Below are 16,079 nucleotides of genomic sequence, written 5' to 3' on the forward strand. Positions count from 1 at the left end.
GGCAAGAGAAATCTAAGTGAACTGGGGGTGGAGGGGATGAAAAACTAATGATAAACATATGGAGGGACAGTATAGTAAAGTGTTGTTTCTTGTTCATTCTGAGTGTTTGAGTACATGGACCCTAGCATAGCAGAAATACCATACACTATCAAGATGAATACAACAGCCACCTTACCTAGGGTACCTCTAGCTCTCAATAGGTATGCAGAGTTTTCATGGCACAGAAGGTTCTAGACTACTGTACCATAAAGCACACTTTAGTTCTTATCACCTCTATGCATACATAATATTCTTATGTCAACAAGTCTTTTTACACCCTAGAAAGGAGAAGCAATTCCAGTCAGGTAGTCTCTTAAAGAACAATTCGCTACAGACCTGAAGTATGGGGCAGTGAGACGGTAACTTCTCCCATCTTCCTTCCAACCCACCCTAATGCGCTTTGAATAAGAGAGCTTGAGAACAGTCTCCCTGGGTATTTGGTTCCTGTAGTAATTTTAATAGCTAGAGGAAATAAATTCCATCTTCACTGGAACCATCAGGTCAAATGCAGTTACAACAGGGCCAAAAAATTCCCCCAACCCTCGGCTCATAGTATTGTTTCTGATGAGATTGCCACACAGCTATGTTTAAGAAATCATGTTGATCTTTGCTTCCATTTGTTCCAATAGAAAAAAGATACACTCATCCCCTCCCGATTTGTGGACTTGGGAGTCTGCGGTCTTGGTCCTTTGCAGATGGTAAGCAGGGATAAAATGGCATGCACGCCCAGGAGCATGCAGCCATTACAACCAATGGCAACATGAATATGCATTTTTCCGGATTTGGGGTGGGGGGTCCGGAACAGAATCAGGAGGGACACCTGTACTGTCTAACATTCAACTGACACATAACATTTGCTACATCTCCCAACCAAGCTGGCATTTTTCCTCTAGAGAATAGCATAGGCTACAGCTTAAGATAACCTTGCTGCCCATGCTATTTATTGCACAAAATCTCTAGAGCTTAACGATTAAAACATCTGCCAGGAGGTATTTACAGAAGATATAGTCTACTTGTAAGTTAAACTATTTAAGAAGTGCCAATTCTGTCATGAAATTATAGGATTCTGTTCTTCACATTTCACAACCTTTGCCAAAAGATTGCATGTACAGCGCTGTGTAAATTTACAGCGCTTTATAAATAAAGGTTAATAATAATAATAAAGATACCAAGAATAAATATGACTTGCAATAGTATGAAGAGATTGTGAAGAGAAGAGCTTTATCTGAAACATTTTAACAGAGGCCCAGAACAGACGATTCAAATGCGCCGTACTGGTACCAACTTTAGGGTTAGGGATCGCACACCAACTGCATGATCCCTAACCCTAGTACATGCCAGCGGCACAATGGCAGCATCCCATGTACATGGGCACCACCACTTTGACGTAGCAGACGCATAGTGCACCAGAGCAATCCTATGCATCTGTGTAGCTATGCAAGTCCTGGTGGTAAGTGGATGTGGGATTACAACCATAGCAGTCTGCTCTTAGAAATCATTTATCTAATTCTTCAGAGGTCATCATGTTAAAAACAGAGTTCTGCCATCACTAAAGGATAAGACAAAGTCATCTACTAATTGGCATGTTTGTTTATTTGTCAGCTGGTAAGAAGTCTTGTTACTTGTGTAAGCAACAAAGCAAAATCTGAGCATGAGTGGGCCATAAGTAAACCACTGCCAGCAACAGTGACCATTACATTTCTTAACCAAACATACATACAGAACATGCTAGATAAAAAAGAATCTAACTGAAATACATGTATTAAATACTGGGGAAAGTTTACATTTTTATTATAATTTAGTTTATTTAACAATCTAAGAAGTTTGCAGCCATCAGCAATTCCAGTGCAATTTCAGGTGCAATAGGAAATTCTGGGATCTCTGTGGAGCTGTTAGTGTAGCGAACCTTGTAGGTGAAATACATGCATACTTTGGATAGAACATGGGAAGGAATCTCTCTAAAATTTACTTCATTTGTTTCATTTTCAGCAAATTGTCCTGTACAAAAAAGAGATAAAAGACAGTGAATGAGCATGCAAATCTTCCACAAAGTAAACATTTATTGAGAACAGCATGCAATTCAATAATACCCTCTCCTGCTTGAGCATGAGGATTTCAAGTGTGAAGTGTTTTCATTGTGCTTTAGAATTCCTTTAACTTTGGTCAGCCAAAATAATTTCCAATTTGCTAATATTCTCCAAATACTCTCTCTCTCTCTCTCTCTCTCTATATATATATATATTGAGCTAAATCCTTTATGACAATTGCTACCTGAAAAGGTCCTTCTAGGTCAAATCAGAGTGAAATTACTTCAAATTCTTATTATGATGTGGCTGTAAATGCAAGCTTAATATGACAGTGTTCGTTTCAATCCTAGTACATAGACCTGTTCCAAATAATTGCATAATTATCCTAGATGCCCAAAGGGGCCTTGAACTTGTTTTTCTTGAATGTTAACCACCCACCTGTACCCACCTTTCTCACACATATGCAATATGCCACTTTTTAAAACACAGGAAAATTTCACAAGCAATCTGCTATGACAGAGATCCTGGCTGGTACTGAACTCACAATCTTGTGGTTTGTGAGTGAGTGGCTGCAGTACAGGCATTTAACTACTGTGCCACCAGGGCTCTTTTACACTTCCCCAAAAGGCCATAAATCTTTGCTTGTCCAGTCCCAACACCTTCAGGAGCCCAAAAACTTTTCCTCCTTCAAATGACTCTACTTGCTCCTGTAGCTCATCCCTATGCCTGAAATTGCCCCCCATAATTTCTCCATGATACCATCTCTATTACTTTGAAATCTCTCCTCAAAACCTACATTTGAAGCCTTTGGAACCACTCTTTAGTACCTGTACCTGGTATAACTGAAAAAAATGCATATTCTTCCCAGTTTTGCCCCTGCTTCCCATTCCTTCCCTCCTACTGTTTTTCTTCACTCTTGCCTATTACATATATTCTTCCAGGTAAGGACCTTGCAAAGTGTGATGTACACAAGCAATGTTAAATAATTACTATGTATAAATAAACCAAAATAGGTATTTTTCCTTCCACAACACATGTTATTCACCCAATCTACTATACAACCATTTGGGTCTGCATCTTCCCACCACCTCTTGACCACTCAATAGAGCAAGGAGTGCTAAATTTTGTTAGGAAAACAGATACAAGAGGTCACTAATTTTGAATATTCAAAAGCAGTGGCACAGGAGACTTTTATTTTCTATCTTCCAAAATATACTTAGGTTAAAGAGATCTGTGGGTTAGTGCACTTCTGGTTGCTTAGACATGATGTTTGACAAAACTAGAAATGCAAAAATCTGCAAAGTTGAATTGTTCTATAAACAAGCTGATAGAAGAGTAGTTGGTCATTTTAGTATTCATTACTGGCATAGAAAACCACAGTGAAATCCCAAAACACATTTTTTCAAGTCTTTCATTTGTTTGCACCTACCTGGACCACTCAACATAGCTTTTATTGTTCCTGACGTGAGTGCATGTTCTCGCTTAACAATGAATTCATGGCCATCAGAGGATATCAGTTTCACATACATAGCATCAGGGCCTTCACACCCACCATATGTTTTCTCTTCTCCATCTATAATACACAATTGTGCTAGTTAAAAATATGCATGTTAGAGGACTAAAACATGAAGTTTAATATGACACCAGTGATTTTAAAAAAATAAAAATACAAGAATGCTACCAAGAAAATAATCAAAGAGTACTAAAACTTTATCTTTAAGTTGTTCAGCACCTCTTCATGTTAGGCAGATGGAACAAATCTATTAATCTGAAAACCATAAAATCAATAGGTAAGATGTTCACTAATTTATTGCACCATATGAATATAAAAATGTATTGTTAACAAGTATGTTTAAAGATCATGGAAGCATTTCTTCATTTTTTTAAAAAAGTCTATTTTATTGGTAGTTTTTGCCTTCCTGCTCTCATATGGTTTGTGTGTATGGGTTCAACAGGTATGGACATGTAAAACACTTCATAACTGCAAACATTTTTTTAAAGAAGCTAACAGGCAAGTAAGTATTCAATTTTGGCATTCTATACAGCAACACTGGAAGGCGTTTCACTTGTCTTCCTCCCTTAATATCATACTTACCCACATTTCTTTATTTTTAATTTTATTTCATTTAATTACATAGAAAAAAATAAGATTGATAAATACACAGGATCTAGTCATGGCTTAGGCTATATACAGTAATATAAGCTGAACACAGATTTTAAAAATGTGACTGAAGTTCAGATGTGTAAGATATAAGCTCATTCACAGAGCAGTAAGATCCTCTGACCATGGAAAATGGGATAGTGAGTATTTGTCTTTCCGAATAATTTTCAAGTGTATCTTTAGAATCTGCATTTAATTTTATTCATGTTTTGTCCATATTTTGATTTGTGCAAAGAAAAACTTTGAATATTGGAGTGCCATGATGTCACAGAAAAGGAAACTGAAGACCAGAATACAGTCCAAGGTTTAAGATTTTCAAAGGAAGGCTTTATCTCAGGTCCAAAACGCACTGCTGAAATAATCCAGTTTGACACCACTTTAACTGTCCTGGCTCAGTGCTAAGGAAATCTGGGAACTGTAGTTTTGTGAGACATTTAGCCTTCTCTGGTTAGAGAGCTCTGGTGCCACAACAAATTACAAATCTCAGGATTCCCTAGCATTGAGATAGGGCAGTTAAAGCGGTCTCAAACGGAATTATTTCTGCAGTGTGTTTTGGATCCCATCCACAGATGCATTTGGTGAGCACACAAGAAAGAGCTTTCTCAGTGACTGTTCCCAGGCTACTGAATTCCCTCCTGCAAGAGGTTTTCTTCTTCTTTCCCTTCACCGACACCTTTGGCTTCTTAATTTATATGGCAAAAATGGGATGGTATTTTGTCTTTTAAAAACTATTTTAAACTATGTTTTAATTGTGTGTTTTTAACTTGTGTTTTTTTAACTGAACTGTCATATTTAATTGTTAAACTTTTGTGAATTTTTTTAAACCTTGGATCCAAAGGAGCAAGGTGGGTTATAAATAAAATAAAATAAAAGTAATTACTGCTCTCAAAATTCATTAAATCATGCTCATGAAGAAAAGGTACTTATGAAGGACATATTTCACAACAGACATACCCATCTCTTCTTATCAAATGGTTGGTTCTTGGCCTTTGTAGTTACCAGTAGGATCTGAAAATAAATGGAAAAGTACAGTCACGTTCAAGTTCATTGTTGAAAGCAAACAATGTCAGGTAGAAATATAGGTCACCAAATGCAGTCCTTTCTAGAGTTGGCTTTGATGTCAAATAAAAACTTGTTAGGTGTGTTTACTGTACCACAATTCCAAGCCAAAGGCAGATGGTGTTTTCATTAGTTACTACCAGCTAGTTTGAGGCCAAGGTTATCCAAGAATCTTTGCTCTATAATTAGAGATAAAATGGTCAACAAGGCCATTTCCAAGCATAACTTCATATGCACATTTTGTACCAAAGAAACTGGCAATACACTCTAACTCCATTCAAACCCTTCATTGAACTGGATGAAACTATCTAAATTTCAATAGGTCACGGACCATAGTGGCTGGGGGATTGTGGGAGTTGTAGTGTTAAAAGTAACTTTTCCAAGCCTTGGTTGGAGATCTTACCACTATCATGCATTCTTTGTCTTATGTGACTTCAAAGTTAACTAAGAGTTGCTGTAACCCTATCATAGGATTTTTCTGGCAAGATATATTCAGAGATTAGCCATTGCTTTCTTTTAAGACTAAGTGCGACTTGCTCAAGATCGCCCAGTGAATTTTTACAGCTCATAGTCCAGCTCATTTTTACATAGTTCAGCTCATTTTTCCAAACTCATAGCTCAACACTCAAACCACTACACCATGCTGGCTGTTTACTGTCATACATATCTATTAATATCAAATTGAGTTTATTGTGATATGATGATGTATTTTATAAGGGAAAGATGGAGGGCTGCACTTAAAGCAACTGAAAACATCCAAAAAGTACAGAATGAAGTTACCCAGCTATTGGCTAGGGTCAACCATGGAGAACATGTACAATTCTTGACTACCAGTTTATCTCCAGGCTGAAAATAAAGTGCTAGTGTTTACCAATAAAAGCACAAAATAGTGTGTGCTAGTTCCAAAAAAATACTAAGGCTAGTTGAAATAAACACACACCAGCTTAAAAGAAGCTACACTTATGTACAAAAGGAAATGCAAACACAAACCCAAAACATATACATCATAAGAGTAACAGTGGGAATATGTACACAAAAACAAACAAGACCAGAATTTGTCTGTTAGTGGAAGAGGGAGCAAGATGGCAAAAAGGCAGACACATGGTAAGAACACTCCTGTTTCTCCAAACAGAAGGCTTCAAATATTTCCGAAGAGCTTTACAGCTGCAAACTTTATCAACAAAACTGCATATACAAAAGACTAGTAACTTCTTTTGGTGAGATTTGATAAGTATAAATAAGGAGAAGGCTTTATTGGATCATAGCTGTTTGAAATAGCTTGGAACAACATGAACAAGATAAAGAATTGATGTGGAAAGAGCCCAAGCTCTTCCTAACTCACCTAGAAATCCATACCAAGAGGTCTCATACAACAGAAGCAGCTCAAGGGCTGTGAGATGCAGAATGGGTCTCAAAACCTAGCTTTTATATTCTTTATTCACAGGAAAGGTTCTTATCAACCAATCACAGGGTGAAGAATCTCAAGCCTTCTAGCATTTGACATGCCTGCTGACTTTGACCAAAACCATCTGGAGACAATTATTTCTAATTAGTGAAGACCAGGTTCTTGGCTCTGAAGTTCCTAAACTGCAAATAACACAGGTGTTCAGACTATTATATTAGCTCATCCTATTAGCAACAGAAGAGCTGGAAGCCAATTGCAAGAAACACTGAGGACCAGAAAAACAGAACTCAAACCCTTTACATGTTCCTTCCATACACTCTGACTCACCTTCTTATCTGAAGTGATCCTGTTCACAAGATATCCTAAGATTTAGTTCATACCTAAAATGGGCACTTGGCATCCACTGGGGTTTGCCTCCAGGGCCCCCCGTGGATATCAAAATCCATAGATGGCCAAGTCCTGTTATATGCAATGGTACAGTAAAACAGTGTCTCTTTTATAAAATGGCAAGGTTTGCTTTTTGGAATTTATATTTTTCAAAGTATTTTCAAGCTATGGATGGTTAAATCCATGGATATAGTCTGTGGATACACAAGGCCAATTGTACTAGGATCCTTTTCTGTTGATGTGGCTCCGTTAGTGAAAGCTGTCACTACCCCCACAAAACATGTCTGGGTAGAATCCAGCCTTAAGACCCTGGAGAACCTCTTCCGGTCAGAACTGACAATATTGACCCAGACAACCAACGACCTGACTCAGAATAAAGCAGTTTCTCATGTTCCAAAAGCCTGCCTTATATGAATCCATCATACACTTTAAAAATGCCACCACCTAGCAAAGAGAATGAGAAACAAACACAACATAAACCCCACCTGAGTCAGCACAAGAGACACACTCATTTGCCTGTTATCAATCCTGATTAGACTAAGGATGGGTGGGAAGCAGTACACACATGCTACCTTTGGTCCAGTCAGATAAGCCCCTCTTACATTTGAAAGTGTGTTGAGGGTAAAAAGTGGGCAACCAGGAAGACTCATTCACAACAGATTAGGCTTCTCTATGGGAGCCCACTCTACACTTTTGAAAATATGATTCTTGTACAAGAATAGAACGGAATGTAATGCATATGCTGAATAAATTAAAAACAAATGCCCTCAGGAGTTGTGTTAACATAACCCAGTTTTAAATTAAGACAACTGCAAGCAATGTAAGCATGAACAGCCGCTCCATCTAGTAGTCTCTAAAACACACAAAAATATTCCATTATTTTAAAAATATATATATTTAACAATTTATGTCAGTGTTGAAGATGTGATAACAAGGAGCAGAAGGACAGCAGCTAATCAGTCACAGGCAGTAGAATGGAGTTCACCTTCATTTATGTGGTAACCAATAGTTTAGTGGGCCCTTGGTATCCACTTGGGTTTGGTTCCAGGAACACCCCCCCCCCCCCCCGTGGATATCAGTACCTGTGGATGCTCAATTTCCATTAGATTCAATGGGGCAATAAAATGCTGTTCCTCATATAAAATGGTAAAATCCAGGTTTGCTGTTTGGAATTTTTGTATTTTAAAAATATTATCAAGCTGTGGGTGGATACAGAATCCATGGATATGGACAGCCAACTGTAACTTCTGACCTTGGATCCCTAAAACACTGTAGTATTATTAATTTCATGCCTACATAAAGGAAGGATAATGCTTTGCCTTAGAAGTATACCTTGATGTCTCTTAATTGTGCTCAGGTTCCACCAGGGCTTTAAAAGGGACCTTGGCCTGTCTTGCTATCTCTTTTGGAAAGATATGAGATAGGAGGCAAGAGCTCCTTTTCTTTTGTTAACAGGCCATGGAATGAAGGGGCACTGCTTCCTGAATGCACACTGATTTCCCCAAATGTATCAATGAAAGTTATCTGCTCTTTTTCCACACTGCATTAACAACCAATATGTTTTTACCTTCAACTTAGTAACTAAGGTCCAACACACATTGCAGAAATACCAGTTTGAGACTACTTTAACTGCCCTGGCTCAGTGCTAGGGAATTGTAGTTTATTGTGGCACCAGAGCTCTCTGACAGAGAAAGCTACATGTCTCACAAAACTATAGTTCCCAGAATTCCCTAGCATTGAGCCAAGGCAGTTAAAGCAGTCACAAACTGAATTATTTCTGCAGTGTGTTTTGGACCTTACTACCCAAAAACTGCACTGCAAGTAAACTGGGATTTCAGCTTTGTTCCTAGCCATAGGAAGACTGCTGGATCAACAGCAATTTACCAAAAAGGACTATAGGCTTTTTTGAATTTAGTATGGGGCTCTGAAGTAAGTAACCATATTATTTCAGGGGTGGGGCAGGATGGGGTGGGAAATGTAGCTGCAGTACAAAACTTTAACTTGATTCCTGTTTTCAGTTCCCTATTCAAAGTTCCTAATTCCTTACTCAAAATAAGGTATACTCATTATGAACCTATGCTGAACGATTGTGACATGCTATCATTTATTTCCATGCAAAAATATAAGTTAAAATAAGCATTTATAACATAAGGCAAATAAGGAGCTGAAATTTGTCATCCGTAGTCCAAAACAGTGTGTGCAGCACCTCAGATTGTATGTCCATGTTTTCCTGAATACACTGCTCCCATGCAATACCTAATATAAAAATTAATTTTAATTGATGTCCCCCCAGACATGGTAACCAAAATATATTTGTTTTGACTGAAGATTTAATTCACAACACTTAGGGCAGTGTCAAAATTATCTCCATTTATCTTCAAACACAGAGAGAAATGGCTGAGCAGCAATTTTAAATTTAAGCTTCATTGTCCACTAATAGGAGATACCAGGAATTTATGTAAGAAAATCATATTGTTTATTTATATGCACCTTTTTAACCAAGGGTTTCTCAAAGTGTCATACACCAATCATATTTTCCCACAACAGCAAAACTATGATCAAAATGAAGCATCAGGATTTTAAAAGACAAAAATCATTAAGTCTAATAATGATGAATGTGAAAAGCCCGACTAAAGCCCGACTACATCAATTTCCTAAATGTTTCTGGGAAAGAGACTAGACAGGTCTCTGAAAAAATGACATTTCAAAATCTTGACATGACTACTGTCTGGCACACTCCATTATACTTCACATAGTGGAGAAATGTGTAGAAGAGATCAGTAGATGAACAAATGCATGTAGGAACAGGCAGTTCCTTAATATTCAAATGCCTGACCAACAGAATACATAATTTCTTAACAACCACAGTCGGCCCTTGCTAATTAGCTTACTTGCTATTTACCGCTATGATCTTTGGAATAGCGGTATATAAATAAAACTTATTATTATTATTATTATTATTATTATTATTATTATTATACACGGATTTTTTATACACGGATTTAAGCATACACGGATTGAAAATGTTCCAAAAAAGTATAAATTTACCTTGATTTTCCATTTTTTATAAGGGACACCATTTTGCTATGTCATTATATGTAATGGGACTTGAGCATACACGGATTTTGTTATACACGGGGGATCTTGGAACCAAACCCCAGCGTATAACAAGGGTCCACTGTACTTGCATTTTAGTCTTCACGCTCATGAGTCCTTCTAGCAACCACTCCAAATGTGTTAAAAGTTGTTTTAAACCAAAAAAAAAAAAAAAAGAGTATGAAAATGACTATATTGTCAAACAATTAGGGGAAAACTTCCTGTTTATGTATTTAGTCCCCATTCTCTTATCTAAATTGAGAATTACTAATAAACAGCAAAATATTTTTGATTTTTTTAAGAGTGGAGTTTGGATATTACTGCTATAGCCTTCATGAAGTTTTACACATATCTACCGTATTTTCCAGCGTATAAGATGACTGGGTGTATAAGACGACCCCCAACTTTTCCAGTTAAAATATAGTTTGGGATATACTCGCCCTATAAGACTACCCCTCTTCCAACGCACACCAAATAAAAATTAAAAAAAACAACATTAGATTTGATTTCAATATGGTAATTTTAATTCAAATGCTTATGACATGCAGGTACTTAGCAGGAAAACTTGTTGTATATAAAGCCTGCTTGGATTGGTCAGCTCTCTCTGCCTGCCCAGCCCTCCCTGTCTCCAAGACTATCAGAGTGGTAGCACAAACATGGCTCTTCTTTTCATTCCCCAGGCGTCCTGGACACCTGCAGCTTGCTCCGCCTTCACTTACACCTTCCAGGTGAGGCGCCCCCTCACCTCGTCATCGGGATTGCGTTAAGTCACTTCTTTCCATGAATCCTGGTGAGTGGATTTTCTTCTACCTTACTTGTACAGCGCCACCCTTGCTGCTTTCATACAGTCGCTACAAATGGCGGGGATGCAGCCGTGGCCGTTTTTGAGCTCCCCCCACTATATGCGGCGACCGCAGATTCTCCAGCCCAGATTGGAAGTTTCAGCACCTGCCCTATAACATGACACTCAGCTTATAAGATGATCCCCGACTTTTGAGAAGATTTTCCTGGGTTAAAAAGTAGTCTTATATGCCAGCAAATACAGTATATGTTACTGCTTTCTAGCCCAATTTTAAGACCATACGATTTCATTTCACAGGTTAAATTTCTATTTTAATTATACACATTACAGTATGGGCAATAAAAATTGGTTTTGACTATATATATATATATATATACACACACTACATGACAACTTAAGACAAAGCTTTTACCATACTAATTATCAGGAAAGTAAGAAAAAGAAAGAAAGAGAGAGCGAGAAAGAAAAGAAACACGACAAGCTGTTCATTTCAGACAGCATAAGAAAAAGAAAATAGTATCAGCTCAGTTCTATTGAAAACAATGCAGTCACATAACATTAACATTTTCATCATTCAGGAGACTGGCTAGCTTATCTCATTCACTATCACAGATAGACAAACCACCACAAATATTCAAAGATAATAGCCATGTTAATCTGTAGAATCAGTATGTAGAGAGATCTTGTAGCACCTTTGAAACCAACAAAGGCACTGTACATACCGGCAGATAGTGCGCCCCCGTCACGTGCTAGGGGTTGGCCGAGGGCGCACCGCCCATATTGTACACACGGGCACCACCATTTTGACACAACGGATGCTTAGCATCCGCACGTCCTGGTGCGTTTGTGATGCCGCAAGTGTGCCATTTTAAACGCGCCGCATCAAGAACCCACTTTTTATGGGCTCTTTTTGCTCTGTGGGGAAGCCCCGCAGTCTGGAGGCTGTGGCTTTCCCATGGAGCAAACCAGGGCGGCGGGAGACTGCCCTTTTGGGGCGGTCTGTATCCCGCCAAAGAAAGCAGTTGGCAGCATGAGCTTTTGTAGACTTAAGTCTATTCCCTCAGATGCATTTGGTGGAGTGGAAAGCCAGGGAGACGCCTATATATGCCATTAGTGTGTGTGAATGTTAATTCAAACTCAAAGGATTTTGAATTTTAATTGACATTCTCACACACTAAGGGATCTGTCCCTGGCTTTCCAGGCCATCAACTGTATCTGCTACAAGATCTCTCCACATACATCACAAATATTGTTTAAAATGGAAATGCACACACAGAAGGAGAAAATATGTAAGACAGAAATTTGTTTTTAAGTATAGCTAAGTCTAGATCCTGGAGACAACAAAAATCACAGCCCTTCCTAGTAGACAATGTCATGATGTCATTGAAGAGACAAAGCACCATGTCTTCAGTGGAATAATGGAACTTATGGAATGTTTGACCACAGGCAATAAATAGTATGCGCCAAGTCAATATTTGACTTGTCAGTTGACCAGTGTCAAAGTATAAGCGACTTTGAGGCACAGCAGTGAAAACCATTATGAGTTCCTCGCTTTGTACACCAGGCTGACAGGTCCTTTCCACTGACTACATATTCCTCATGAAATTCTTCTCTGTGCTTATTTACATCACATTTTTAAAAATTAAGTGGATAGATAGTCAGGAACAACAGCTGAAAAGAAGGTTTAGAGAGGCTTTTAACACATTAATAAATGCTTTTGTCACTGATATCTCAACTACTGATTGAAAGCTTGCTTTCTGAGACATGGGGGAGTGGCTGCATCACCTCATCTTTCCTTTTCTAACAGTTCTGAAGTCTCTCTGAAGGGCAGCGTTAGAAGCCAATTGCAAGCAATACAAAACAGGCACTGCTTTAGTTTTTGTAAAAGGTGGGCAGTTATCCCGGAAATGGGGGCTGCCTTCTGTCACGAATACAGCCAGCGCCATGATGGAAGGGCAATGCAGCCAAGGTATCACTGGGCAATGGATACAGATAGTCCAATTACATCTTTTAGGTGCATATCTAATCAGCCATGAAAACCCACTGGGTCAACTTAGGTGAGTCACGGTCTCTCAGCTTCAGAGGATAGCAATGGCACACCTCTTCTGAAGAAAATCTTAGGGTTGCCATAAGTCAAAAGTGACTTTGAAGGCAAATGACGCTCACACATTACACTGCAGAATTCAAGCATTTTGATACCACTCTGATTGCCACTATTATTGTACTAAATCTTGGGATTTGTAGTTTGATGGGATATAGTGGGCCCTTGGTATCCAGAATCATAGAATCGTAGAGTTGGAAGAGACCGCAAGGGCCATCCAGCCCAACCCCATTCTGCCATGCAGGAAATCTCAATCAAAGCATCCCTGACAGATGGCCATCCAGCCTCTGCTTAAAGACCTCCAGGGAAGGAGACACCACTACACTCCGAGGAAGGAGTGTGTTCCACTGTCAAACTGCCCTTACTCTCAGGAAGTTCCTCCTAATATTGAGCTGGAATCTCTTTTCCAGGAGCTTGCATCTATTGCTCCATTGTGTCCTATTCTCTGGAGCAGCAGAAAACAAGCTTGCTCCCTCCTCAATATGACCTCCCTTCAAGTATTTAAACAGGGCTATCATATCACCCCTTAACCTTCTCTTCTCCAGGCTAAACATCCCCAGCTCCCTGAGTCGTTCCTCATAGGACATGGCTTCCACTGGGATTTTGTTCCAGGACACACACAAACATGGGCCTGTTACAGACAGCCAAAATAAAGCTGCTTCAAGTCACAGTGGAGGTATGGTATTTGAATGATGCATGCATCCTAAGAGTCCAGAAGTCGCACCAAAGCCCTAAGGACTGGAGCGTGGCTTTGGTGTGGCTTCTGGACTCTTAGGACGCATGCATCATTGAAACACCATACCTCCACTGTGACTTGAAGCAGCTTTATTTTGGCTGTCTGTAACAGGCCTCAGTCTCATTAAATGCAGCGTACAGCAAAACGGCGAAGAGTGCTGAGGATAATGCGGATGGCCAAGAAGACCAACGACTGGGTCCTGGAGCAGATCAAGCCAGGAATATCCCCAGAAGCCAAGAGGACTAAGCTGAGGCTGCTGCACTTCGGTCTCATCATGAGGAGGCAGGAATCCTCGGAAAAGACAATAATGTTGTCAATTAGTTTCCAGGCAAAGCACAAAGTGTTGGTTTTGACCTTTAAAGCCCCACAACAAACTCCAACTCCCAGAATTCCATAGCCATGAGCCAGACAACGAGTTAAAGCGGTGCCAAACCGGGTTATTTCTCCTGTTATTTCCTTAGAAAAGGAAGCCTAAAGGGTTGGAAAAAGACCCTCGCGGGCTTCCGTAGAAGCCGAGGAGGAAACGCACGCCTCGGACTCACCAGACAGACTCAGTCACTCCGCAAAAAAACTCACGGCTCCAACCGGGACAACGGCTCCCACAGTACCAGACCACTTCCGGTGGGTCACAGACGCCCACTTCCGGTCCCTGGAGGACAGTCGCCCGCAGTGTATCTATAGAGGACCATAGAGAAGAAAGGCTAGAGCGGCACTAGAACTTCCGGGTAAAGGAAAGCAGGAAGGAGGGGTTTCCCATCAAAGGGAAGTCGTGGGGGAGGGCTTGATTGGAAATCCCTCTCCTGGAAGTGGAGCACCGGTCTAGCCTTCCTTCTCTATGGTTCCTCCCCACTTCTTCTATTGTTTCCCCTTTGATTGGGAAATCCCTCCACTCTCCTTGCTCTCCTGGAAATCCGAACCTCTTTGGATAACAGCCCAAGCATATTCTGCTCCCTATACAATCCTTAGCTGTTTCTGGTACTAATGTCACTCATCCAGGAGAGAAGTGACCAGTGGGGCCTTACAGGGCTCTGTCCTGAGCTCAGTGCTATTCAGCATCTTTATCAATGACTAGGAGGACAGAAATGGGGGCATACTTATCAAATTTGCAGATGACACCAAACTAGGAGGAGTAGCTAACACCCCAGAGGACAGGATCAAAATTAAAAATAACCTTAATAGATTAGAAAGCTGGGCCAAAGCAAACAAAATGAATTTCAACATGGACCAATGTAAGGTACTGCACTTAGGGCAGAGAAATGAAATGCACGGATATAGGATGGGGGACACCTGGCTGAATGAAACTACATGTGAAAGAGATCTAGGAGTCCAAGTAGACAACAGGTTGAACATGAGTGAACAGTGTGATGAGGCAGCTAAAAAGGCCAATGCGATTTTAGGCTGCATCAATAAAAGTATAGGGTCTAGATCAAGGGAAATAATAGTGCCATTCTATTCTGCTTTGGTCAGGCCCCACCTGAAATATTGTGTCCAGTTCTGGGCACCACAATTCAAAAAGGACATTGAGAAACTGGAGTGTGTCCAAAGGAGGGTGACTAAAATGGTGAAGGGTCTGGAAACCATGTCCTATGAGGAATGATTTAAGGAGCTGGGGATGTTTAGCCTGGAGAAAAGAAGGTTAAGAGATGATATGATAGCCCTGTTTAAATATTTGAAAGGATGTCATATTGAGGAGGGAGCTAGCTTGCTTTCTGCTGCTCCAGAGAACAGGACCCGGAACAATGGATGCAAGCTACAGGAAAATAGATTTTCCTTCAACATTAGGAGGAACTTCCTGAGAGTAAGGGCTGTTCGACAGTGGAACACACTCCTTCCTCGGAGAGTAGTGGAGTCTCCTTCTTGGAGGTATTTAAACAGAGGCTGGATGGCCATCTGTTGGGAACGTCTCAATTGGCAGGGGATTGGACTGGATGGCCCTTGCTTTATGATTCTAAAACCAATTAATAACAACCGAATCATAGAATAATAGAGTTGGAAGAGACCGCAAGGACTATCCAGTCCAACCCCATTCTGCCATGTAGGAACTCTCAATCAAAGCATCCCCGACAGATGGCCATCCAGCGTCCTCTAAGGAAGGAGACTCCACTACACTCGGAGGGAATGTGTTCCACTGTCAAACAGCCCTTACTGCCAAGAAGTCCCTCCTATTGTTGAGCTGGAATCTCTTTTCCTGGAGCTTGCGTCCGTTGTTCCAACAGGACAAGACATTATCTGAAGTCGCTTCCTCACAAATTAACAGTTCCCAAAA

General features: G+C 40.0%; 1 protein-coding gene across 2 annotated transcripts; it reads right to left on the reverse strand.

Annotated features, from left to right (window-relative positions):
- Positions 1-1,614: 1,614 nt before the first annotated feature.
- ELOC (elongin C) lies at positions 1,615-14,459 on the reverse strand. 2 transcript variants are annotated; one of them, XM_089517478.1, is made up of 4 exons: positions 14,356-14,459; positions 5,182-5,235; positions 3,496-3,639; positions 1,615-2,037 (listed from the first exon to the last, which is right to left on the reverse strand). In XM_089517478.1, the coding sequence occupies exons 2-4, from the start codon at positions 5,183-5,185 to the stop codon at positions 1,847-1,849; spliced, it is 339 nt and encodes a 112-aa protein (XP_089373604.1). In that variant the 5' UTR covers positions 5,186-5,235; positions 14,356-14,459; the 3' UTR covers positions 1,615-1,846. The 2 variants fall into 2 exon arrangements, with proteins under 2 accessions (XP_089373604.1, XP_089373605.1); XM_089517479.1 differs by having other exon boundaries at positions 14,390-14,414.
- Positions 14,460-16,079: the final 1,620 nt, after the last annotated feature.

Source organism: Sceloporus occidentalis, unplaced genomic scaffold, assembly GCF_023333645.1.
Source record: "Sceloporus occidentalis isolate IW3139 unplaced genomic scaffold, rSceOcc1.0.p SCAF_3, whole genome shotgun sequence".
Classification (NCBI taxonomy): domain Eukaryota; kingdom Metazoa; phylum Chordata; class Lepidosauria; order Squamata; family Phrynosomatidae; genus Sceloporus; species Sceloporus occidentalis.